The sequence below is a fragment of the Trichoplusia ni genome, chromosome 24, assembly GCF_003590095.1.
Source record: "Trichoplusia ni isolate ovarian cell line Hi5 chromosome 24, tn1, whole genome shotgun sequence".
Taxonomy (NCBI): domain Eukaryota; kingdom Metazoa; phylum Arthropoda; class Insecta; order Lepidoptera; family Noctuidae; genus Trichoplusia; species Trichoplusia ni.
The window spans coordinates 4,517,885-4,544,922 of record NC_039501.1 but is presented as its reverse complement, the minus strand read 5'-3'; the positions used below and the strand labels follow the sequence as shown (position 1 = coordinate 4,544,922).

Here is a 27,038-nt window from a genome sequence, read left to right as displayed (position 1 = left end):
GTGGGAAAAGTTGGAAAGTTTTTCCATAAATATTATTAGTACGACTAATTAAGTCAACTAATTGGAATTAATTGATACACACTAGTCTCTATTCAAGTTTCAAAATTCAATCATTTCTTTAACAAAAATATATTTGATAGCCCTAAAATTAACTATAAATTCAGAACCAATTGATATTTGTTTTTATCTAATAACCAATCTTGTAGACCACTTAAAAACTCGTAATATTTTAAAGAAAATGTTGATAGAAACGGGTTCCATATCCAAAAAAGAAATTAAGCTACCTCCAAAAAATTATATGAAATTGATACAGGTAAAAAAAAAAAAGCAATGAGCTCCCGGTCTACACAGAAAACAAAATAAAAAAATCAGTTATATAATGTATATCGTGTATCCTTCAGAATATGTTTTCTAAGAAAATGAATGGGATAATATTACCCAAAAGACTTAATATCTTCATTTTACTAAAGGTACATAGATCTCGAATACCTGGTAAACCTCGTATTATACCCTTAAGCCAAAGGTCTTGCATTTCATTTAGCAATATAATGGTTCAGTAATAGGGTATTTAGCAAAAAAGTGTGAAGCCCGTCAGAGAGATTTCCAAAAAAATATTGGATTAGCAATTTTCTCGTAAACTAAAAATAAATAGGATACAGTGATCTGAAAGCACGATAAAAGATATGATCTTTATTATGGTGCCCAAACATGTATTTGTAAACATAATAAAAAAATAAATTAATGCGGACAACATCACATACATTGTTCTGAACCCAAAGTAAGTTGCTGAAGCACTTGTGTTATGGAATTCAGATACAACGAAGGTACCACAAACACCCAGACCCGAGACAATGTAGAAATGTTAATTTTTACATTGACCCGACCGGGGATCGAACCCGGGACCTCAGAGCTAGCGACACCTTGAAACCGGTGCGTACGCCACTCGACCACGGAGGTCGTCAAACATGTGTTTTATTCTTAAAGCGGCGACAGATCTATCATCTTTGGTCATTTCAACTGTCTGTCTATCACAGTTTATGAGCACACAGCTTACGTACTGACTGATAGATAGTAGAATCTTACTAACGCTTTGTGTACAAGCCCTAAAACCTAAAGTTTTCAACTACATTATATTACAATAGAATATTTCGAGCAGACAGAAGTTACCTACTTTGTTAAGCAAGATATCTACAAGGTTGCTTAATAAAATAACAAGAAACAGGTAACATTTTAAGCATATTCACATCTTTAAACAAATTGCAATCGCAAAATACAAGTTCGCATCACTTTAGAGAGAAGAACTACGATATTTTCAACGTAATCCCTTTCTCAAAGGTTAAGCAAGACGGTTAAGTGGAAAATAGCATAATCATAAACTGTCTAGACAAAATAGTAGCGGTTACCGAGAGCTGTGGAAGGATTGTTGCTTGTGTGGGAGCGAGATGCAGCGAGCAATGTATTGTTGTCTCGCTTTAACTATAAAAGCCTCATTGTTATTATTAGGATTACTTTTGGGAACCTACTAATCCTGATAATATTATAAACGTGAAATGTTTGTGTGGATGGATGTTTGTTACTCTTTCACGCATAAACCACTGGACGAATTTGGACGGAATTCAGTATACAGATAGTTTATAACCTGTGATTACATATGTTTGGTTTTTATCTGTATTCTTCGTTCCGTTTACTGTTATTAAAAACGGTTTAACGTTTAACGGTCCGAAACTATAAATTGATTTGGGATCTTTGCAGCAAAACAGCAAACTATCTCACTAACTGACTGTTCAAATCATATGTGCGTGCGATTGTATGTTGATAAAGCTTTTATTAGTGTGACAGTGATAACAAATTAATGCTTTCCATCTTTATTTTCAGAGACACCTTTGTTTATCCCAACGAAAAACTAGGACTACAGAAAGAAGTGGTACCTAAACATAGCTATCACTTACACTTCAAATAGAAAACGACTTGTACTACAGCAATCTAATAAACTAAGGCAAGGTAAACCAACCTCATTACACAAACTATTGGAACTTATTCAATACCGTTTAAAAACTAAGCTGAACTAAGAGTAACCAAGTATTTGATACATCAATTCCAAGGAGCAAGAACATTTAGTACCAATTTCTTAGACTGGAAACTTTCGCTTAGAAGTCTGTCCCCAAAATTTGTTAGGTACCTTGAGGTGTAACTTACAATGTCTGAACTTGACTGACTGAAATGTTTTATTAGAACAGCTAAGTTTAGTTTAAATTGCAAATCATTGGGGCGAAGATGGAGACTTGATTTTTTTGTGAAATCTGTCAATTGAAAGTCGCGACGTTTTGAATTGAAATAAATTGTATACGTTATTAAATGATGTAACGGTTTACTCACGCGTATTTATCGGGGTAGCCCGACTAGTTTCGGACCCAACCGGAGTCCTTAATCATGAGCAGACGCGGCGGGATCGCGAGTCGAACTGACGTCAGCGGCCGCGCATCTCGCTGCGTAGCGCCGCGCTCGCGCCGTGAGCGGCGGAGGGGTCGGCGACGCCGGTGTCGCGGGTGGGGGGTCCGCCGTCGTCATCGTCATCATCCGTGCTCCCGTACTGGCTGAGTCGGTGCATACCGTGCTGACCGCGTCGCACTCCAGACTTAGCGTCGTTTGAAATGACGCAGCATTCAGTGCTGGTTTCCACGCTGGTGGCAGTGTCCATCCACGATCTCTGTTAAAATTCGGGTGACGGCTGATTTCTATAGCCTCCCGTACTTTCCGCGGCACGAAGTATTTTTCCCTCGCTAGTACGGAGGCTTTGTCGAATCTTATGTAGTGAGCCGTCCCCGCATTACAGACGTGTTCAGCCACTGCCGACTTCTCGGTGTCCATACTCTTCATGCTGCGTATGTGTTCGCCAAGTCTGGTTGCTACATTGCGCCGGGTTTCCCCAATGTAGCTCAGGCCGCAGTCGCACGGTATTTTGTATACTCCCGGAACGCCCAAAGGATCCTTGTCCTTGGGAGTGCGGACCATCTGTCGCAGTTGTCCTGGCGGTCGATAGATCGTCTTGATGCTATATCTTCGGCGTAACAAGCGACCTATCTTGTCAGTGACTCCTTGTACGTATGGTAAGTACGCAGGAGTGCGTTGAGCCTCCGCCGGACGCTTGCGAACTTCACCCGCAATTCCCAGAAGACGTCTGCACTGGCGCCACTGATAACCGTTGCGCTCTAATACGTCACGCACATGCCTTAGTTCCGCATCAACGTATTTGTGGTCGCATAGAGCAAGTGCTCGGTTCAGCAGCGTACGAGGCACCGAAGATAGGTGTGAGTGGTGGTGATGAGAATCGGCTCGTAGGTACCGGTCTGTGTGCGTCGGTTTCCGGTAGACGGTGTGAGTCACGCGTCCGTTCGGCTCTCGGATGACCAGCACATCCAGGAACGGTAACTTCCCTTCGCTCTCCTCCTCCATGGTGACCTCTATCTTCGCATGCACTTGGTTAAGGTGTGACGTCAGATCCTTCAATCCGTCCCGGGTGACGACAGCAAAAACGTCATCAACATATCGCCACCAGTATCGCGGTTTAACACTGGCGGACTCCAGTGCTTTTTCTTCGAACCACTCCATAAAAATGTTTGCTACAACGGGCGCGAGAGGCGAGCCCATGGCCACTCCGTCAATTTGGAGATAATAGTTCCCACGCCACAGAAAATATCCGCTTTTCAAACAGAAAGTGATGCTCTCAACATAGCCAGTAGGTATTGTAGATCCGCCTAAAAGGGTAGTTATTATTTGAATGACTTCATCTACTGGTACGTTGGTAAACAGCGACGTTATGTCGAAGCTGACCATTATTTCAGTGTTCTGCAGCTGTATACCATTCAGTAACTCAACAAAATGACGGGAGTCTCTCACGTAGCTGCTCGTTTTGCCCGTGTATGGCTGTAACAGTGTAGCCAAGTGACGCGACAGTTTATAGGTCGGTGCGTCTATTTGGCTAACTATAGGTCGTAGGGGCCAATTAGTTTTATGGATTTTTGGCAAACCATAAATTTTGGGTGGTGTCGGATTTTGTGGACGTAGTTGTGCTACCAGCTCCTTGTCACCTATGATGTGGAGAAGTTTGTTTACTTTCGTCGTGACTCGAGATGTAGGGTTGTAAGTAACTTTACGATAAACACTTGTGTCGCCCACCATTTGCGTTATTTTGTGTTCGTACGCTTCGGTGTCGACGACTACAGTGGCGTTACCTTTGTCCGCTGGTAGCACTAACAGTGACTCATCATTGCGCAACTCCCGCAGGGCACTAACCTCCTTGAGGGTAATATTGCTCTTAGGTAGGGGAGACTTACGCAATAATGTGGACACATCTTGGCGCAGGCAATCAGCATCTCCGTGAGGTATTTTATTCCTGAAAATGGTATTTTCAATATTTGTTATTATATCCTCAACGGGTATTCTACGTGGTGTCGGTGCAAAGTTTAGTCCACGAGATAGCACAGACACAGTGTCCTCGGACAATTCTTTTGATGACAAGTTGACGACCGTCACTGCTTCAGTCGTTTTAGTCGCGACCTTGAGTGACTTATGTGGGTAGGTATATTTAATTAGGTTCGTCAATTTGTGTTCTTGCCGTTTTGTCGCCGCGAGCGCGGCGCTACGCAGCGAGATGCGCGGCCGCTGACGTCAGTTCGACTCGCGATCCCGCCGCGTCTGCTCATGATTAAGGACTCCGGTTGGGTCCGAAACTAGTCGGGCTACCCCGATAAATACGCGTGAGTAAACCGTTACATCATTTAATAATGAATCATTCTCACGACAGTTACTATCAAAATTGTATACGCTTTTAATTGCCAACTTGATTATTGGTTATGTTTACCTATTTAATGTGTAGAATGATAGGTGCCATTGTTTTCCGATAAATCTTAGGAACACACTTAAATACACACATAGCATCTTAAGGCGACTGCCCACTACACGTTCCATACCATGACTGTGCTATGAACGTGTCCGGCAAAAAAATATTCTCTGTATTAAAAAGTATGCGACCTTGCCCACTAGCCCGTGCCGTTACCGACCAGCATCGTCGCCTTTAGTACGAGAAGACTGTAGACTTTAGACTGTAGCACGGTCATGGTATGGAACGGTGTAGTGGCCAACTCCTTAACAGTATAGACTGATTATTTTTAACACTCATAGTAAGCAATAGTTCTGCATCTACTTTGGAATCTACATATCTGTTCTCCCAAAGAGCGAGAGTGAACGATCCCTACTAGATGCCCCATCACATTTTAGACCAAAGTTCTCAACAAGGCCTCTGCATGTTGGACCTGTGTCCCCGTGTACGCTTTTAGAAAGGATTGGGTCTCATTCCTTGACGCTACCTCTTAAAATTAACATATGTAATTATAGCTCATTTTAAACTTTTCCAAACTCATGGAATACATAAACCCAAAGGATTTAGATAAAAAAGGGAAAATATGTTTACAAGAATACAAAACAATATGCATGGGACTCATCTGTAATTAACGAGAATTACAACTTACGCCGCCCTGATCCGCCCGCGTTTTAACAAAACATATCACTCGGTATTATTTTAGATAATTAACTCCCTCCATTGTTTTGGCACCGTAAATATTATCCCTTTTTATGTAACGGAAACAAGTGGTTCACAAATACATATTTTGTATTTAAATTATTTATTATTCAAAGAATAAAATGTTTGTTTGTTTGTTTAATTGTTCATTATGTTAAGTTGGGTACATAATGAACCCGATGTACTCATTTATCTATTCATGAGATTGCGGTTAAGCATGAAAGGGAGGTACAACGAGATTAGTTGAAAGTTATTACGATTATAATAATCTGATTATACTATAATGGTTTCGGTACTTAAAGAACGTAAACACGGTGTCTTAAAACACAGTTTAAAATAACACGCGACTAAAAACCACGGGCCACGGGTTTGAGGGGCCTGTCGGTCTAGTGGTTAGTGACCCTGACTGCTAAACCGGAGGTCGTGGGTTCGATTCCCGCCCAGGACAAATGTTGTGTGATGAGCATGATCATTTGTTCTGTGTCTGGGTGTAATTTATCTATAATATGTATGTATTTAGAAATATATAAGTAAGTTTATCAGTTGTCTGGTTACCATAACACAAGCTCTGCTTAGCTTGGGATCAGATAACCGTGTGTGAGCTGTCCCAGGATATATAAGTACCTAAAACAACAATGAAGATACCCAAATCAAATTTACCACAGAAATATATAGTCGTTTATAGCACTGATGTAGCATACCGTTGCTTTAATGTACTAACGATGCAGCGTACTATCGATTTGGGGTACTGTCGAAGTGTCGACACATTAGCCCGTCGACGGAACGTTTTCGATGCAGTGACCATCGATGTAGTGACGGTTGATATTTTGTACTATAAGCATCGATTTGGGGTACTGTCGACACAATAGCCCGTCGACGGAACGTTTTCGATACAGCGACCATCGATGTAGTGACGGTTGATATTTTGTACTATAAGACCCACTTTAATAAGAAGGTTAAATTAGACTGTACTAGCATTCAGTTTTTAATTCTAAACTACGACAGACACACCGTCGGCTCCAGCGTTCTCATAAAAGATAAGTAAAAGTGATAAAATATCCTATTTGCAGAATAAATGATTCCATTTCACATAAGAATAAGCGTCCACCAAACAACTAGGATTGACTGTCTAACGCGCTTAGAACAACAGGAAGATTAAAACACAGATTGTTGGTGTTTGCAGCAGTTTTGGCAGCTTGACAAGACCGCAGCATATGTGAAGTCATTTACTGGTGTTATACATACAAACCATGGTCTCCATTTACTTGAGCTATGACCACCATTTTCGACGTAAAATAATCTAGACACACATTTTTTTTTACCAGCTCGTAAAAATGAGGACTTAGCTTAAAATCCATTAAGATCGAAAGTATCTCCGTCTGACTACCACACTTATGTGTCTCACCACCCACTCACGAGCTTTTCCCGGCGACAAAGAACAAATTTTCGAAGCAACAAATTCTTAGCTTTGTCGCTACTTATCACGTCACCATATTTGTCGCTGGAAACGAGCGTCGAGCGACTTCATGAGGCCGTACCTTAACGCATCATGAAAACGACGAGACCGATTCCGGTAACTTTTCAAGCCGAATTAATAACTCATATTAAAATAATACATTTTTGTCTATAACAAGCTTTTATTAACACTTTTAGCGCGACAAATAAATATTAAAACAATTTAACAATAACTTTAATTAAATTTTTATCATAGTAATACTACATTATTATTTCGAATAAGTTACTTAGATCTATTAAAGCTTTGGCCTCAAGCATTGATGTATAAAAAACCAAGATACACAGTCCTGAAGAAGTAACTGTCAAAACAGTCTTTAATTCAACGTCAGTTGCTAATTTGAATGCAGATATAGTATAGTGGTAGACTGTTGAACTGCCAAGTCCAAGGTCTTAGGTTCAAATCCCGGCACACACAATGTTCTTTCTAAATGATTTAATGTGTTGCGTATCACTAAGTAAATCACTTGCTAAAAACAGTAAAGGAAAATAGCTTAAAGAAAACAGAACAAATGAGATTGTTTCATATGAAGTGTCGTCAAAGCCGTAGTGGTTGAGGTCACCACGCCACACTGACTGTTCGCAAGGTATTGCGAGTTTGATCCCCACGTAGGTCAAAAGCTTATGTATCTCTGTCTTGAGTGAGTCTTTGTGCATGTGACTTGAACGGTTAAACGCGACACAAAGATTAAATACCTTAGCGCGGGCGTAGTTTCTATGTGGAGGTCGCCACACGTTACATGTTGTCGCTGCTCGCTTTTCTATATAAGTTTGGCCGGTCACCCATAAATTCCAGTGATAGAGATCTACGCGTGACTATGAGATATGTATAGTCACACTATTCACTTACAGGTCCAATATGATTTATGGAAATATTGCGTTTCAGATGAAGTTTTTGAGACTGTGTGTGCATCTTGGGTTTCGACATATCAATGGCCTTATGCTATTGATTTTATTGAAGGAACGCCGAGTCGAAGTCGGTCGCGCAGTCGTAAAAGTCGCTTGTACATAAACAGTTTGTTGTTCGGAAATGTCGTTTTGTTCTCCTTTTCCTGAAAAAAGAGAAATTGATTAAGACTTATAGGAATTGTACAAAAGTCTCTGATATATTTAAAGGCTCTTTGCTTAATTTAAATAAGATTATTTTCTTCTCTTTCTATAACTACTCAAAAATTACCATAATTAAAAACACCATGATGAAAATCTTTCCTGCTTATTTTTTGAAGAATAATAAATTTAGCCCTATGTTATAATGGTAATGAAGGTTTTTTATACTTACATGTGGAAAGAAATTAATCTCCAATAATATAATCTCAAAAAATGTTGCCACTACAATAACAGGGCCAGTCTTTCTTTCACAAACATCTAGTTGGACAGCAAATTTTCCATCTGGCAATGTCGCTAGGGTCTCAAAGATAGGCCTGGTAGCCCGTTTCTGACTTGAAAGTCTGTACAGTAGGATTTCCCCAGACTTTGATCCGATTAACACAAAGTCTCCGTAGAAAAATAGAGCTGTGATTGGTGGAAATTCTAAATACAGGTGTTGGTAACGATCAGTCTCTATTTTAAATAGGTTTCTGGAATAACACACAAAGTTTTTATCATTTAATGCACAAATATGTTTTATCTGTTTAATCCATTCTGGTGGGATCCTTATTAATTTTTCTGTTACCGTCCTATCTTTGGATATGGTCACGATTTTCCCGCAGTCTGTAAATATGTATACTATACCATCGTTAAATTGTATTTCTTTGATATCATAATTGCAATGTAACATCAATTTTGATTCTAAATTGCCCATCATAAGGTCACACATAAAAACATCTCTATTGTTAAAGAAATAAAGCTCTTTTCCGTGTAACACAAAGTTGTCTGCTTTGAAGAATGCTTCGGTCATATGTGTTAGATTTTCTTCATTCCTTTGGAGCAGTATACCTGATTTTAACAGCATGACAGTTGCATGGTCATTATTAGCTATTTTTAAACAACTTTTTTCAGGAACTGCTACTGGAATGTGCTTCATAGTACTAGTATCGTACAGGACAATGCCTCTCGTATCCTTCAATGGTAGAACTCCATAGTCAATGCTCAAGGCATGAGTTTTGTCGTGCAAAGTAAACTTATAAAATTCCCGGAAATTCATCTCGAAATCCGTCACTTTTGACCACATTGTGAGGTTTTTATAAATATGGTACCATTTACAGTCGTTACCGCACTTTTTTTTAGCTATTAGTGAAGGGTATTTGAACTCCTTGCTGCAAATACTCTCCCATAAATGGTCTACGCTATCTATGATATCCTTCCATCTTTTACATACTCTTCTGCATTTTCCAAGAGTAAAACCATCAAAGTTGCTGAATATTTCGATAAAAGTTTCCAAAGGTAAGTTTTCGATATCCATTTTATTTCTAAAATTACACCTATAAAGTTTAAAAACTTTTTAATGTGTTAAGCTTACATGTCCTCCGCCTTCAGCTGAAATATTGAAAAGGCACCCAAATTAGTATTTTTTAAACTGAGTATAATAATCCTTTCTTATTTATAATGTATTTATTCAACAATAATTTACCGTGTTTACAATTTTGGTGCTTATCATTGGACTGATAACTCGTGATTTTGACGTTTTGTGTCTTTAAGTTGGTATCATAGCTGTCAGATAAATTTAATCTTCGTTCGGAAATTGGAAATACTTAACAAAATGTTCATTAAACAAATAACGTGTAAAATAGTGTTGTTCCCATGGATCTAGTATTTCCACTACGTTTGTTTCTCTATAATTTTATACCACCATCAAAAAATTGTTTTAAAATACAATCATAATTAGAATTATTAATAGTTTGTGAGTATTCGATCTTTGTTTTCTCCAAAAGGTTCAATTGTCCATTTAAGCTTTCTATTTAACATTGAAATGAAACTACTTTTACGGATTTTATTGTGGTTAGCAGGGCAGACTGCCCGTGACCATGATACCTGCAAAGGTTTCGAAACGTCGGAAACTAAAATCTAAATTAAACCGCGGTAAAATCCGTAAAAGTAGTTTCATTTCAATGTCTAACATTCGCGTAAACCTAAGCCGTTGTATCGCAATCTGGGAGAGAAGTTTATCTAGGAATGGATTGATTGATCTCTCAAACGTTGTAGGTACTGTTTTATACCATGGTGCATGGTAATAAAAATGAGATTTTTTGTTTTGAAGAAGTGCGTCTCCCGAACTAAGTATAAAATAAAATAATTGCGTCGCGTGAGTAATGCGGAATTTCAGTCTCAGAATAAGCATTCGTGGATCACACAAAGCTTGTCCTACGCGGAGGTCGAAACCGTGACACGCTAAACACTGACTATAAAATATTTATGACTTGCTGAAATGTTGATTTACAAACAAATAAACAGAAAAAGGTATATAAATAAAACTCTTCTCCCCAAAAAATGCAACATTTTATTACACCATATTTGCACATGTTATACATGTTGTGATACCAATCATGACACTTAGTATTATCTAGATGACTTAGATCGACTATAATAAGGTCAGCTACTATATGTACTAACGAATTAAATATGTTATTCTAAGAAATATAACTTCTTGAAGTTCAGTTAAACAAAAAAAACCATTAACCTTAACAACAACAGGCTAGATTGCCTGTATTTTACTATTACCAACTGTCACAAAATGACAGTTGGCAATTTGACTTTTTCCCTTTAAGGGTTAATTGCAATAGCACACGCTTATCGTCTTTATTAAGGTTCAATTTACACTGAAAGAGCAGTGGCCGCGCCGCGCTGGCAGTCTTTATATAACAAATCATTTTGAATTTAATATATATGAGTGAAAAGTTCAAAGTCATTTGGAGGCAAGGGAAGGTACAATTTCTAGTCTTACAACCTCAGCGCTCCGCTGCGTGCAACTGCTCTTTCACTGGTACAACTTCTAAGTCTTCTTATACGTGCTTTCAGCATCCAAACGGTAATTATAAAGCAGGAGGATCTACTACTATTCTTAAAGTAATAATAATATTCTTGTGGAAGCGTGACAGCGCTATACACGGCGTAGAGCGGCATCTCTTTTCCACACCCGCCATTATACTACCTACTTTAAGAAATGGCAGTAAGCCCTGAGACACGAATCGATCTGATATCGAGCGTATGATACAAGGTCAGTGTTTATTTAATCTGTATTCAGTTAGGAATAACACATTAAACTCGTTTACATACATAATAAATAATTTACAATAAAATACATATTTCAAAAAAGGCTTTCAAAACAGTCTACACCAAAATTATAATAAAAAAACATGGTCCAATTTATAAATTAAAATGCACATCAAAATTTATATTTAAAACGATCATAAATCAATCATAATCCAATCGAACTTATTAAGTACGAAAATATAAAAATACAAAAAAAATGTCCAAATAAAGTCTTTTCAGTGTCAAATAAATAGATCAAAGTTGTTCGTATTTTAAAATATCTTTGGATATACTGGGGTAGACGACATTATTTATGTAAGGGTTGATTTTTATATTAAAAAAAAATAGGAGAGACGATTGTAGAAGTTACATACACAAGATACAGAAGTTACAAGCCGTTCCCTTTCAGTAATTTGATATTTCGCAAGTCATTGCACTGCTGTCGTAATTTATATTTATCATTGGGTACAATATCTTCTATCTGAAAAAGAGCTGGAACGTATAAAAAAACATCGTCTAATATTTTTTTATTAACCCAACTGTCGGATTTATACACTAACTTTTTATCGCAGGAAAGGTTTTTCAGGTCAAATTTTAAGTTATTGACATCAAAAATCATCTAATTAAAAGCTTATACAAAATGCAGTTTGGTCTTGATTTAAAATATACCGCACCGCAATTAAAATGAAAAACATTAACTTACTAAATCAGTTATAAATAAAATGTTTATACATTTAATTTGTGATATGCAATTATGACACTTATAGCCCAGACAACACAAGAAAAATTGGCAGCTAATTTTATACGCTGTTTTATCAAAACAAAAATGCTTTTTAAATATATCTTTAACAAAATTTAGGACATATTTGATCAGCAAATATAGCAGTAGAAAACTTATAAATGCTTGAAATATTTTCCTTAGCTACATATATGTATACGTTAGTTAAAAGAAGATACAGCAGCGATTATACAGGGTGTCCCAAAACTCAACGATAATCTTAGACCGGATGAAAGGCCAAGTGATAACAGATCAGGGAAAACAATAAAAAAAAATGTCTCTTATCGCTGAACTGAGTGATATGGATTTTTTTAAGATTATCGTTAAGTTTTGGGATACCTGTATATGACACACTATTTTCCACCAATGAGTAAAGTTTTCGTTCGTGCACGATCGGACGACACGAACTTTACCGAAGTAACTTACATTAATATTATAAACGAATGCATCTTACACTAAACCATTAACACCAATCCCATTTATAAAGTAATAAATAACTTAAAATTAATTAAAGGAATGGTTTTCTACATTTTATTAGCTACTTTTAATCCCTTGGTTTTCTACTAGACTGGTATTGTTCTTAGGTTTGAAAAGGCAACAAAATTATTTACAGCACTGGGAAGTTCTATTTTGCACCTTATTTTAATGGCATAAGGTCCAAAATTGTCAAGTATCGCAGTAATCGCAAGTTATATTAATAAAATTAGTCCAATTTGGTATTGAAATTGTGAAACAGACTGTTTTAAAATATATCTACAATAAACACACAACCTACTAATTTATGTCATATTGAGGTGAAAATTGTTCTCGCATGGTCAATTTAATTCGAAGCGATATTTTTAAGAGTAATCATGATTTACCATTTATATAACAAACTACCGTTTTTCGAAGGCTTAGTTGGTACAAAAATAAGGTTTATTTAACACTTATAAGCTTAAACATATACAAGCTTTTGCCCAGGATTTGACTGCGTCACTAGACTACTCTCAATTAGATTCAGAATTCATCTGTCAAATTTAAAGGCTGCCATTTTAAAATATGGAAACTAGGAAGAGAGTCATAAAAACCCCGGATTCTAGAGTCGAGAACCCGGATATGTCACGAAGTTTTTTTTTTAATACAGTTCGTCGCAGACGGCAATTTGAAATGAAAATAAGGTCTTGGACCTTAATTTGAATTACAAACGACGGTCCTCTAAAGTGGGACACAGCCGGGAAAACCCGGACGGATGGCAAGCATCGTCAAATATCATGGCTTTGAGTGTCGCTGTGTCAAGACAGTAATTATTAGTTAATTTCACAACAAATGTTAGCAACAAAGTTATTAAGATAATAATATCAGTTTAATAGTAATAACAATAATATGGGTATTTCTAATTATGGATCAAGATTATTTAATAATTTCTGTTTCATATCGATTTGGTACATTAACATTCAAAATATCTAAACATTTAATATCATTTCATAATTTAATGTCATTTAAAATATTGATCCATATTTTGAATAGAAATAATATAATAATAAATTGATTACACAGAATTATCAATTTGCATTATTACTTTTTTAGATAATTATTTGATTTTCTTTTCTATTTGTGATGAGTTTTTTACAAAGTTACTTAATTGTTTTATTTCTACATATTATTAAATGCCAATCATCATACAGAGATACATTATTAATAAAATAGTACAGTTGACCACATGTTATTATTACAAACAATGATATACAAAATTCAATGTTATTCTTTGTCGTATAAAGGCGTTTTTCGTTTACTCCCAGCTTTACTACGAGACACTGTACTTGGGTTGTGACAATCAGAGGCCTTACCTACCTCTTAAAGTGACATTATTTCAGTTGTAAAAAGAGATGCCGCTCTACAAAAATATAGTGCTTTATCTCGCTTTAACTACTGCAATAGCCTTACTTCCAGAAGTCGCGGTAAACCCGCGGACCAATAAGGGTAAGTTCTCCCTAGAGAGACAGGAACAGGGGTCCGGAGTGTGTGTCTTGGTCCTCGAAAGTCCTTGCCCTTCGGGGTAGTTTGAACTTTGAAGACAGCTTCCCCCTCCACAAAGACCCAAGATACCCAGTTGCTATTTAAAATTCGGTATTCAAGGAATCTAGGTAAACTGGGAGTCAACCCTAAGACAGCCTAGGATAAGTCTACAAGAAGATAGTAGATTGAGACGGTGCAAAAATACCGTGAAGTTGTTATACATTGCCGGCAATGATATATCACTTTTAGTACTAGAGTGGCGTGGCCCCGCAATGTATTGCAACTCTCGCGATATTTCACTAAAAGTTAGCTAATTCATGTGTAGTCAACTGTATAGGTGAGTCTAGAATATCTTAAAGCTTTGTTAAGCTCTTCGATACATGGAAAATGCAACTTTATACTCTTGACAATAAAGTAGAGTTTGGAATAACGATTTAAATACACTAGAATCAGAATAATTGCATCAACAGTATTAATTCTTTGAGACAATATTACTTTACAAATAATTAAAAAAACTTATAAAAAATGCTCAAAAGAATTTACAAATTAAGCATACAACCAAATATACATGATACAAGTGATATAAATACTTAAACTTACAGGAATAGAGTCGAGTTTAGCTTATCAACTATTATTGAGCATTTTTGAAACGACTAGCATTGTGAAACTACCTATTAGATATAGTGTTGCAGGAATCGACGCGAGCAGTTTGTATCGTTCCTCTGTAAAAGATAAGAAAAGATATGTCAATATTTAAATAAATAAATGCGGACAACATCTCATACATTGTTCTGAACCCAAAGTAAGTTGCTTAAGCACTTGTGTTATGGAATTCAGATACAACGAAGCTACCACAAACCCGAGATAATGTAGAAATGTGAATTTTTATAATGACCCGACCGGGGATCGAACCCGGGACCTCAGAGCTAGCGACACCTTGAAACCGGTGCGTACGCCACTCGACCACGGAGGTCAAAATTTTGTAATGAAAATATAATAGTGAAATTGAGAGAATGACCTCCTTCTTGGAGTTGTTTTAAACAATGATATTTGTGCATTGTGATAAATATTTTATTATTTTGATGTGACGTAAATGTTTATCAGAGACAAAAGGAAGATTCTAAAATGTGTGTCAGAAAAATAAGTTAAGTAAAATAAGTTTTAGTCAATTAGTTCAATTGCGACCAGGCGTGGATCCAGCCCTCAAAAAAGATTGTGGGCATAGCCTCCTGAAAACCGACCAAGTACAGGTTGGATTTGGTACTTGCTCATGAACAATTTTGAATTTGATGACTTATTTCTATCTGTGCATCAATGCCTTAGGATTGGGAATGCATAATGTTTTATTATCTATGAAACTTGTCGAATGTGTGAATGACGTCACAGGTAAATTAGGGCCGTGCCCGCAACGGTGGATGCACGCCTGCTCACGACACTCAAGGATACTACACAAATGGTCTAAACAAAAACTAATCTTCAGAAATGTATCATCTCTGCAAGACGGACAGCTAGCCTTGTGTTAATTAGGGGGTTTTGTCTCTACCCTTTGAATACGGAAAAATACATTTTTTTAATGTTTTGCTTGATAATAATTAAACAACATAGAAAAAACTTTTGTTAAAACATAATTTAAAGTGCTTTTATAGGTGGACTAACGACCATATGATTCTTAATTTGACAAACGTATTAAATCACCCCTTTAAAATTAGGAATTAAATTAAGTGCAGTATTAATAAATGCGAAATTTTGTGACTTCAAAACTGCTATAAAACTATAACTACGTGAAGCCATTAAAATATAAGTGATAATTATTAAAATTAAATAATTATAAAAGTACTTATCGTTTGAAATCACAAAATCTCGCAAACCGCCCGGCGCGCGTTGAAACAGGCACTTCACAACCTAATTGTACAGCTAATGATTCTTCTTATATTAAAAACGCGTATGTATTAAAATTAAAAAGTTTTTATTGACATAAATATACAGTTCAGCATTTAAAATGTAACCCTAACGCCTGTGCTAGGCTTAAAGCCTGTGTCACGTATGTTTGTTACTCTTTCATGCAAAAATACTGAACGAATTTAGATAAAACTTTGTACACAGATTGTTTATAAGTTGGATAAATGCATCGTTTTTATACCGATTTTATTTTCCAGTGCGATCTTTTTCCCGCATTGATCCGCGTGCAACAGCTAGTAATTCTATTTATAAACCAGAAATGTTAAAACCCGAATCATTATTCAACAATTTATCATATCCGACGATTGACACAGTCGTGTATAAACTTGATCTTACTCGCAAACTTGACTCACAAATGATATTAAAATTATTTCTTTATAAGTACGTTTAGTAAATATTGTGATTGAAAACTAAGACTTTTCCAAATTTATCTCAATAATAAACGGTGATCTCATATAATCTCATGTATTATCGAGGTACCATATAGTCTCAAGTATGTTTTGAATGCCAAGAGTTTGCCTACAGATGATAACACTAGAACACAAAATAACTGATTCCATTTGCAAATAAGGAATAATGTTAAATATTTTTGAAATAAAAATCTTGTTTCGTAATATTTTGCTAAGCAACATTGATACAGACATTATCTAAATAAGTAGTATAAATTTTAATATTTGTTAATGTGTTATTGTTAATCTTAATAAAGTTAATAAACTTTGAAATGAATGTGACCAGTTTAAAAATGCAATAATTTAATTGTCTAGCAACATTTTAGATTATGAAATTTCATGCATTCAACTATACAAATATTATTCCTAGCTATTTTTAACTTTTAATAGAAATTGTCAATAAAAGTGTAAAAAACATAATGCTTTTATAATAATCGAATTACTATGTGAAATAACCATATTATTATACGGCTCTATAACAGGTCTATAAAACGAAATAAAACAATTTAGACTTTATTGTGTATACTATATGTTTTATAATGCCTTGTACTATAATTTTATATTGACTAACTGTTTTTGCTAATCTCGTGTCTTTTTATCTAAACTTATCTTTTATCAAGATTTATCTCACTATATAAAAAAAACTGTAACAGATAGCATTTCCAGTGTTAACTTGTCTTTCGAGACAAAAAGTGCTTATTACAATAAAATATGTAAGTACGCATGCAAGGATTAGGCAAAGAAAATTAAATTCATGCAAAGTTGTCATGCAAGGAGTAACCAAAAATAAATTAAAGACCCAGAGGATAAATAAATATTTTTATTTCAATATTCAAGTTAATTCCAGTCTTATTTTTATGTTAGTAATAACAAAAGTACGTCACAATAATCTAGCGATGTAAGAAACGAATACTAGCTCATACTGAAAGAGGTCACAATACTAAAAAGATTTCATTCAAAATATTCGAAACTTCATTTGACAGACTTGACAAGTTCGATAGATAAAAAATAAAAAAATCAAAATAGGTTATTCAAAAAAGCTTTTTAATATAAGAGAAAGGGATTATTGGCCTTTGAATTGGACCTATTTTAACTGTTTAATACACTAACTAGAACATTTTGTTTTTGGATTTAGGCTGTGATTACAGTAACAATGCGTAACGAGGGATGTTTTAAAGAACCAATAGAATCACATCTGTTATAATAATAATACCAGTTTATGCTGGGCCCTGGTCTCCTTCTGCAAGGAAGGTTTGAGCATTGATCACCACGCTAGCTCACCGTAGCTTCGTGATTGCAGATTCCAATATTTGAAATAAAGTTTTGCAAATATTGGATTTATAAGCCTGGCACATTGCTTACAGAACTGGTTACTATTTGATGACGTAATTAGACAGAACTATATTCTAAGCCGTCTTGTTATACTGCTTACGACGTCAAGATGACGTCATTTTCCGAAACTGCGACTAGGTTTCACTCTGTCAGTATTTGGGATCCTAGTCTTACGTCTTCAAGTGTTTCTATCAATTTTTAAAACTATATCATCAGGGATCGTCTAATTCACCTATCTAGCATTAGATAATTCCGTGTATCTGACAAATGCAGCCAATTTTTATTTTCGCGGCCATACTAGTTGTTAAAGTAAGGAACTTCAGTTTTAAACCCCCCCCCCCCTCTCCCCTGTAAAACTAGATGTTTTGTAAATAAGCGGACTTTACTTATATTAAATTTTCGGATTTCAACTAATCCGACGATATCACTCGCCACGCATCTAGTGTAATACCAGCCTTATAAGCGCTACCTTAAACATTTGAGAAGTAAAAATACTAAAATGTCTTTTAATAATACCTCAATACACATACACTTGAATACTTTAAGCGGATCGAATACGTTAAATACTTAATACTTCATTAAGTACGTTCTCCCTATGCTAAAAGAATTTTAAACATAATTCAAAAATATCACATGATAATAACAATTTTAGGAACGAACTAAACTGAACTACATAACAATTATATCTATCAATTATATACTTCGACGACATTCGACACACATTTGATACTTGGGTACCTAACTTAATTAGAAAATTCACTTTTTTTCGAACAAAGAAGCATTTACGTATGAGTTTAAATTCAGCGTAAATTGTACGTAATCTCCTAAAGATTCATTCATTAATTCGTATTATGCACTTACTATGATATCTCAAAGGAGAACCGATATTGTTGTGGTAGCGAGATAGAGCTATACTCTGCCGATAGCAGCATCTCGCTTGAACAACGACAGGATCTCCTTTAAGATCTCATAGTACAGGCATAGGGCTATCAAAGCCGTTATTTAATAAGATTATGACTACACAAGATCTCGAAAGGAAACATTCACGTCAATTGACTGTTCGAGATCTTATTATAGATAGATTTGAATACCCCCGGAAGCTTATCCAAATTGATTTTCTTACTCAAATTGGCCGCCCCCGTACTAATAGAAGTGAAAAATACAGGTTCACTGTTCCTAACTGGCTCAACGACAATCGGATTATCATCGGAATCGAATATAATCTCGGGATCGTTCTCGATTATTTCCTCAATCGATTCCCAGTTAGTCTGAATCTTTTTCTCTGGGGGACAACACTCGCACATACCATAATCACATTCCTTTTTACTCATAAAATATTCAGCATCATCTAATATAGTGTGTTCCTTTTTACGCGGTTTCGAAGGGACAAATATGGAGAACTTTCTAGCGGAATACTGTAATAATTCTTCGACGTAAGAATTGTATTCTTCTTCGTCATAATTTTTGTCTAGTTTAACGTCTAGGAGGTTGTCGAAGAGCGAACTCTTCCTACTGCCCGGCGTGGGTGGGACATCAAGACTCTGTTGTGTTACCATGCTAGTTTTTCGTTTTGCCTGACCTGTCATGGTGAAAGACTTTTTATTCGTCGCCCACCCGAGTGAACGTTGGACCGCCATCTTCCATTTTGTGTATCTCGCATCGCGATCTGTAAAAAGAATTGTATTTTTTACATGACGAAGAAGGAGGACGATATGTGTTGTAATATTAACTTGTTATTATAACAAGGCTCAAAATATGCGGATTGTTAATTGTCCTTTAAATTAACTTGTGATCAGAAAGTTTAACGAAATAAACATTTTGAAATGTACCTTAGTTGATCAATGGAGGTGCCTTCATTTGGAGAATATTCTCCATACAAAAGATGTGGTATTTAAAACAAGACCACTAATTTTTGATAAACCTTGTTATGTATGTATATGCGTGTGTGGGTGCATGTATTTGTACGTAGGCAATCAAAATCATTATTAAACGTTTACTCGTTAGATGTAATACTATCTTCATCATTATCAAGTAAGTGTAATGTAGAGCCAAATAGTAAGTAGTAGTAAATGACGTTCTAAACCGTAATATACTTTGTCATATATCTCTTTATTTTTCTTTATTTTAAGACTTTTATAGAATTTGCATGGAAAGCACTGGAGGTCTTTCTGCTTCAAGGCACGCCAATTAATAATTAATATAATAAAATTGTAGATTTAAGTTTATTTTGTTATAATGTGTACATATGCAATAAAGGCTAAAAAATAAAAAATAAACACAATTTGTACATGACAGTCCGGATACATAGATAGATAGATATAATATTCATCATTGCACACCACATAAGTACAGGTTTTAATATGTTTATACTAACCATCATCAGTGGTAGTAGGCAGGAAGGTGTCGGAGTGAGTGGCTCTGGCGGCTTCAGCCCCCCACACGCCGGCCGCGCCGCCCGCCACTAAGGCCACGCCCAACGTTGACATGTCCCACGCCTGCGCTCGCACTTGATGTACAAGTTGTAATATTAGTATAAAGTACAATTTTTTTATCATAAATTGGTGTAATGGAAAGGAAAAATGAGGAGGTCGTAGCTAAGCTATAACCGCAGAAGTGAAACGATCACAGGTTAAGCTATGCTTGACGCGGTTGGTCCGTAGATGGGTGACCATCTTTGTCATAAGGAGTTCCTCCGTGTTTCGGAAGGCACGTTAAATTGTGGATCCCGGCTGTTATTCTTAATCTTTGACAGTCGTTACAGGTAGTCATAATGAAATGAAATGAAATGAAATGAAATGAAATGAAATGAAATGAAATGAAATCATTTATTCTGCAAATAGGATATTTCATCACTTTTACATGTCTTTTTATAAGAACGCTGGAGCCGACATTTCCTATCTGACTACCCTGAGAAGAAATGTCGAAACAAACTCATGGGGTCGTAGTCTCTTTTAAAGTCCAGACAGTTTTAAAATATGAGTAAAGTGTATAAACTAATGCAGAGTATTTCAATGGAATGGATAATAATATACCTGCATAAGGTTTATACTTACAAATATAAATATATGTTGGAAAAGATAAAAAAAAAAAAACCGCAAATAAGTTGCATATTGGATTAAATAATAATTAATATTAGTAAAAATAAATTCATGCAAAAGCACAAAAAATGTCAAAACTGTAAAAGATTATATGCAAAAGCACAAAACATGTCAACAATTATAAACACAAATAATTATAGCTGTATAAGCGAGCAGTTCAATCCCAAGCGTTTTTATCATTTACATAATCGGATATTTTGTAATATCCTTTTCCGGATAGTTTTAATTTAATAAAAGTTTTAAATCTCCTAGTCGGTAGCTTACGAACATGAATGGGAAGCTTGTTGTAGAAACGTATACATTGACCCATGAACGAGTTGCTTACTCTATGGAGACGAGTAGCATGTACGGCTAAATTATGTTTGTTCCTTGTATTAACTGAGTGAACATCGGACAATTTCACAAAGTTTGATTCGTTTTTATGAACAAACATTAAGTTCTCAAATATATACTGTGAAGTTACAGTCAGAATGTTTATCTCTTTGAATTTCTCTCGGAGAGAAACTCTAGGGCCCAAATTATAAATGGCGCGGACAGCCCTTTTCGGAAGCACAAAGATAGAATGAATATCTGCACAGCCTCCCCAGAGGAGAATCCCGTACGACATAAGGCTATGAAAATAACTGAAATAAACTATTCTGGCTGTATCCACATCAGTTATCTGTCTAATTTTTTTTACAGCATAGGCCGCTGAACTTAGCCTGCCTGATAACTTAGTAATGTGAGGGCCCCACTGTAACTTGGCATCCACAGTTATGCCAAGAAAGACAGTTGACTCAACAGGGTCCAATTCTAGCCCATTCAGTTGTACATTGGTACTTAATTGCCTTACATTCGGCATTGAAAATTTTATTAATTTAGTTTTACTTGGGTTTAAAAGTAGATTATTTATATTGAACCAATGAACAACCTTTGCAAGGGCAAAGTTAATTTCCTCAAAGTCTTGAAGCTGACGTTTAATTTTGAAAACAAGTGATGTGTCATCAGCAAATAATAGAATTTTGTGATTATCCCTTACATGAAAGGGTAAATCGTTAATATAGATCAAAAATAGAAAAGGTCCTAGTATTGAACCCTGTGGTACACCCATAGTTACAAGAGCTCCTTCAGATTTTTTGCCATTTACATCTACTCTTTGAACTCGTTTTTTTAAATAAGAGCTTAGTAGACTAAGAGACTTATTTCTTATGCCATAGTGTTGCAGTTTTCTGATAAGTGTATCGTGACAGACACAATCAAAGGCTTTGGACAAGTCACAGAATATACCTAAAGCATCTTGTGAATTCTCCCAAGCCTCATACACATTTTTGAGTAACTCCACACCCGCATCAGTAGTAGACCGACCCTTGGTAAATCCGAATTGTTTAGAATGAAAAAGATTATGTCTATTGAAATGAATTAGCATTTGGTTCAGAATTAATTTCTCAAAAATTTTGCTCAAAGTGGGCAAAATTGAGATTGGTCTAAAATTAGTTGGATCGGTTGTACTTCCTGATTTGAATAATGGAATCACTTTACTTAACTTCATTAAATCTGGAAACACACCGGAGGCGATACAAGAATTGAATACTATTGCTAGGAATGGGGCGATTGATTTAATTATTGAAGATATAATATAAACAGAGAGTCCCCAAAGGTCAGCAGTTTTCTTAACTTCAATATTCTTAAATGATTCTAAAATTTCCTTGGCGCTAACAAATGTGAATTCAAAACCTGTTCCGCACTCCTCAACACATTCTCGGAGTATCGAGTAAGCGGAGCTGGAAGACGACAACAGAGTTCTGGTTGTTACGATCGGAATATTTGTGAAAAACTTTTCAAACTCAGTCGCTACCTCCATATCCGCCCTTATATCTACGTCATTAATTTTTAAATGGAAATCTGTATTTTTAACTTTACTTTTTCCTATTTCAGTATTAATAATATTCCACGTAGTTTTAATTTTGTTTCCAGATACTTTAATCTTGTTTCTAATGTACATTGATTTTGCCGAAGCACAGACTTTCTTGAAGAGCTTTGAGTACCGTTTGACATATTCTTTAAAATACTCGCTATGGTTTATTTTCTTTTCATTATATAATTCAAACAATTTCAATCTACTCTTGAAGATACCTGGTGTTGCCCAATCACTAAACACAATACGATCACTTACAGAAACTGATTTAGAAGTGAAAACCTTCTTAAACTCGGAATTAATAAGATTAAATAATAAAGTGTAAGCTTGATCTGGGTCACTGTGATAGGACAAACCGGTCAATTTTTCATTTAAATTGTTATTAAAAACTTCCAAACGATATTTAGTAATAGGAACAAAGTTTACAGTTTTTCTTTGACTTTTAACACTCTCCCTAGGCAACGTGATTAGCTGGCCACAGTGATCAGAGTCTAGTATATTTATAACTGAATAAGAAAACGGCTTAATGTTAGTAAAAATATTATCTATGCAAGTAGCACTAGTGGCAGTTATTCGAGTTGGCTCAAGAAATGTGTTGTACAAATTATATGACTTAAATAATGTAATGAATCTATTTACAACATGACTCTTTTCTAATAAGTTTATGTTAAAGTCTCCACAGACAGCAATCGTTTTGTTAGTATTAGAAATTTTAAATAATACATCTTCCAGTATTTTCTCAAATATATCATATGATGCACATGGGGGCCTGTATACACTCAATACAACAAACCGCTCAAGCTCAATACATGCTATTTCAGCAACTCGTTCAACAGACAGACTCACAATATCACTGCGTTCTTTGAATTTAAGATTGTTTCGAACAATAATTAATGAGCCACCATGTATTACATTATTTCTGCTGAACGAGCTGGCCACTTGATGGTTATTAAAGCTGAACATGAACTGATAGTCTCTTAACCAGTGCTCTGTGATACATACAATATCAATCTCATTACAGTTCATGAACAACTCCAACTCCAATTCCTTACCCGTCAAGCCCTGAATATTCAGAATATTCCTCAGAAGCAAAGAAGAAAAGTCTGACAACCAGTCTAACCAAGGGGTATCGTGTCGCCCAGGTAACTGGGTTGTGGAGGTCAGATAGGCAGACGCTCCTTGTAAAACACTGGTACTTAGCTGAAACCGGTTAGACTGGTAGCCGACCCCAACATAGTTGGGAAAAGGCTAGGCCAATGATGATGGTGTAATGGAAAGTGGGAATAATAGTATTTTTCAATTGTATTTAGGAATAGTTTTTGTGATTCTTTTTAGGAATGCTAGTAATAAGTACTAGGTAAATGTAAAAAAATGCTTGAAATAAATAACAGAAACAAAAATCGAGCAAGTTTCAAATAAGTTAAATCATTAAATCATTTATTCACTTGCGATAACAGGTATTTACAATAAATGTGGTCTTAAATATAAGTAAGTATTCTAAAATGTTTGCTACTTTTCTGGTTTGCTTACGGAAAAAGTCATTGTATCTCTTGTACAAATAATAAAACTATTCGCTTTCACTCGAAGCATAAATATTTCAAACCATACCCTCACAACAATAAAAAAAAAAACTCTAAAGTAGGCTATAGTAGCATGGCTTCACAATTTTCTCAATAGCTTACCGCGGCCCCGATACACAAAAGTGGTTTATAGTCAGTTAAAGTCTGTCACTCTCTTCAGCTCAACCAAAAAGGAGAGACAGGTCATTGATGATTTACTAAAGTTACAATTACAGTGACAGTGACGACAGTACTCACAGACAGGGATCCCGAATGAACTTCCTTTTTTTCTACTCTTTCCTTATGGCAATCTACTGATTGTTTGAACAATTTTTGCCAGTGGATTATGAACTTTATTCCTTTGTATTAAAGTGACAATTGTCAATGACAGTGACAACAGTACTCACAGAATTCTTTCCACTCTTTCCCTATCTACTGATAGTTTCCAGATTTTTTTCCACTGGATTATGAACTTTATTCCTTTGTTTTAAGTGACAAGAGTACTCACAGACAGGTATCCCGATGAGGTCCGCCTGCAGCTGCATGAGCAGGTCGTTGGAGGTCATGCGGCCGTCCACGTGTAGCTTCGACAGGGGCATGCCGCAGTCCTTGTTCATAGCTTCTAATATGTCCCTGTACGATATAAGGTGGAGAATTAGTAAGTTAAGTTACATTTGAAAGAAAGTAAAGCGCCCACTATGTTTTTCTTTCTTTCTTTCTTTAATAGGGTATACAAAATCTAATAAGTAGGTTAGGTAGATTTCAATGGAATCATTTATTATTTTTAGTATTACGAAGTTCAAGAAAGATAATTTTAGTAATGAGGATAAAATTGCGAAATAATTAAATCAGACATCGTCGTTCAAATTGAATAATTTTTCATTTTCAACAGACTTTAAAATGATGAGGTTCTCCGAGGTTCTCTCGTCGGTTTTTTACCTCAGAACTTCGGACTGAATGAACCGATTTTGTTTTTTTTTAATTTAATTTGGAATAGCTGTCATTTGCTCCCAAAAGTCGTCAAGTATCACTCACTCAAGTTTTATTTAAAGACGGTATGTTTTTACTATAATTTTAAGATTCAATCGACTTACCTAGTCTGGAAGCAGACAGCCTCCAAAGCTGCCCTGATAATGTGATTCTTAGTTGTAAATGCTGTCAAACCGCAGATTATACTGAAAAAAAAAAAACAAATTGTAGAAAAATATCGGTAAATATACGATTGGTGATGTCTTTTTATACAATGAATCTATTTCATTTTTAATCGAAAATTCCGTTAAGTAAAAAAAGCTGGATTTGAAGTAGTACAGGCTAAAGAATTATGTCGAGATTTGGAAAATGCCTAGAAATTGGAATGAGAAAGTCGATCGACTGCTTAGATAGCCGAGTGGTTGACTAGGCCAAACCCACTGAGCGCTACGTGTCGACAATCCCCGTGAAAGACAAGCATTTATCGAATCCACGAATGCTTGTTCTGAGTCTGGGTGGCTTTGTGCACGTAATTTGTATGTTTGTGAAACCCCCGGTGACACAAGTCATTTTAATAAACAGTGGAGGCTTGTACCCAGCTGTGAAAAAAAAAGGTCACCAACAATTTCTGTCTGTAAGAGACGAGTAGGGGAACACTATCTTTAATTTTAAGTATTTGTATTGTAGAGGTTCAAAATAATATTACGAGCGGATTAAATATTTTATTAGTATTGTACAGTCTCTGACACATCTGTTATTTTTCTTCTCCATGACAACCAACCGATGAGACAGTCGTTGCCAAGCGTGCGTGAGCTCAACGGCGTACTAGTGCGGTCTCGCTCACGCGCCGTGGTGACGTAGCTATCCCACCGGTTGCTTGGATCACTACAGTATGTAATTATATATCTATTCCTTGTATATGCAATCTGTTATCATAGGTATATTTATTTATATAACTAGTTAAGATGTTATTAATGCACTCATTAATTGTAACTTTGCACACTGTTGCCACAATTTCTTTCCAAATTCTCCTATAGCTGGTCTGCTGGAAGAAATTTCTTTTAGAAATACGCAGTACCTTTGTATATTACTGTTTAGAATGTTGTGTCCTGTGTAAGCTTATGTGTACATAAATAAATAAAGGTTGTAATAAATAATAAATGCGGGCAACATCGCATACATTGTTCTGAACCCAAAGTAAGTTGCTAAAGCACTTGTGTTATGGAATTCAGATACAACGAAGGTACCACTATCACCCAGACCCGAGACAATATAGAAATGTGAATTTTTACAACGACCCGACCGGGGATCGAACCCGGGACCTCAGAGCTAGCGACACCTTGAAACCGGTGCGTACGCCACTCGTCCACGGAGGTCGTCTCATTCGGATTGATATCGGACGTCGGGTTGTGGATGTTGATTATGATGATGTATTAGCATTATCTATCATAGATCAGTCATAATGTCCTCACCCCCTGGCGTCCTTCCTCCAGTAGGGCGCGTAGAGTCCGCTGAAGGCCGGCACGAAGTACACGTCGCCCGTGGAGAACACCTGCGCCGCGATGTGCTCCGTGTCGGCCGCCACGTCCTGCATCAGGCGCAGGTTGTCGCGCAGGAACTTCATGGCGCCGCCCGCCACGGCTATGGACCCTGGGGCAAGGAAATAAGGTATGATAAGGTATTTTTATTTTTAAAACAGCTTCTTGCGACGTAACGTTATGAAAGTG

At 36.0% G+C, this 27,038-nt stretch overlaps 3 protein-coding genes and 1 long non-coding RNA gene across 7 annotated transcripts in view; 1 reads left to right on the top strand and 3 right to left on the bottom strand.

The window, feature by feature from the left end:
• Positions 1–5,117, bottom strand: part of LOC113505066 — an 83,806-nt gene extending 78,689 nt beyond the window's left edge. The window contains exons 1-2 of the mRNA XM_026887572.1: positions 5,061–5,117; positions 3,226–4,566 (exon numbers count right to left, since the gene is read on the bottom strand). Coding sequence (XP_026743373.1) covers positions 3,226–4,566; positions 5,061–5,117 — 1,398 coding nt within the window. The remainder of the gene's footprint in view (positions 1–3,225; positions 4,567–5,060) is intronic.
• A 2,134-nt stretch (positions 5,118–7,251) lies between these two features.
• Positions 7,252–9,747, bottom strand: LOC113505132. Its single transcript, XM_026887675.1, has 3 exons — positions 9,660–9,747; positions 8,370–9,565; positions 7,252–8,142 (listed from the first exon to the last, which is right to left on the bottom strand). Exons 2-3 carry the CDS (start codon positions 9,489–9,491, stop codon positions 8,029–8,031), a joined length of 1,236 nt encoding a protein of 411 aa, XP_026743476.1. The 5' UTR covers positions 9,492–9,565; positions 9,660–9,747; the 3' UTR covers positions 7,252–8,028.
• A 751-nt stretch (positions 9,748–10,498) lies between these two features.
• LOC113505150 lies at positions 10,499–12,263 on the top strand. The gene is made up of 2 exons (XR_003401605.1): positions 10,499–10,951; positions 11,045–12,263. It is a non-coding gene; the product is annotated as an uncharacterized LOC113505150 (long non-coding RNA).
• Positions 12,264–13,663: 1,400 nt separating this feature from the next.
• LOC113505207 (glycerol kinase) overlaps positions 13,664–27,038 on the bottom strand; it is a 38,802-nt gene continuing 25,427 nt past the window's right edge. For 3 of the 4 annotated variants that reach the window (XM_026887814.1, XM_026887812.1, XM_026887813.1), the window contains exons 9-13: positions 26,784–26,961; positions 25,437–25,517; positions 24,851–24,975; positions 20,166–20,297; positions 17,582–19,457 (exon numbers count right to left, since the gene is read on the bottom strand). In XM_026887814.1, the coding sequence (XP_026743615.1) occupies positions 18,835–19,457; positions 20,166–20,297; positions 24,851–24,975; positions 25,437–25,517; positions 26,784–26,961 (1,139 nt within the window). In that variant the 3' untranslated portion in view covers positions 17,582–18,834. Of the gene's footprint in view, positions 14,774–17,581; positions 19,458–20,165; positions 20,298–24,850; positions 24,976–25,436; positions 25,518–26,783; positions 26,962–27,038 lie in introns of those variants that run through there. The other variant, XM_026887815.1, reaches the window with a different exon arrangement.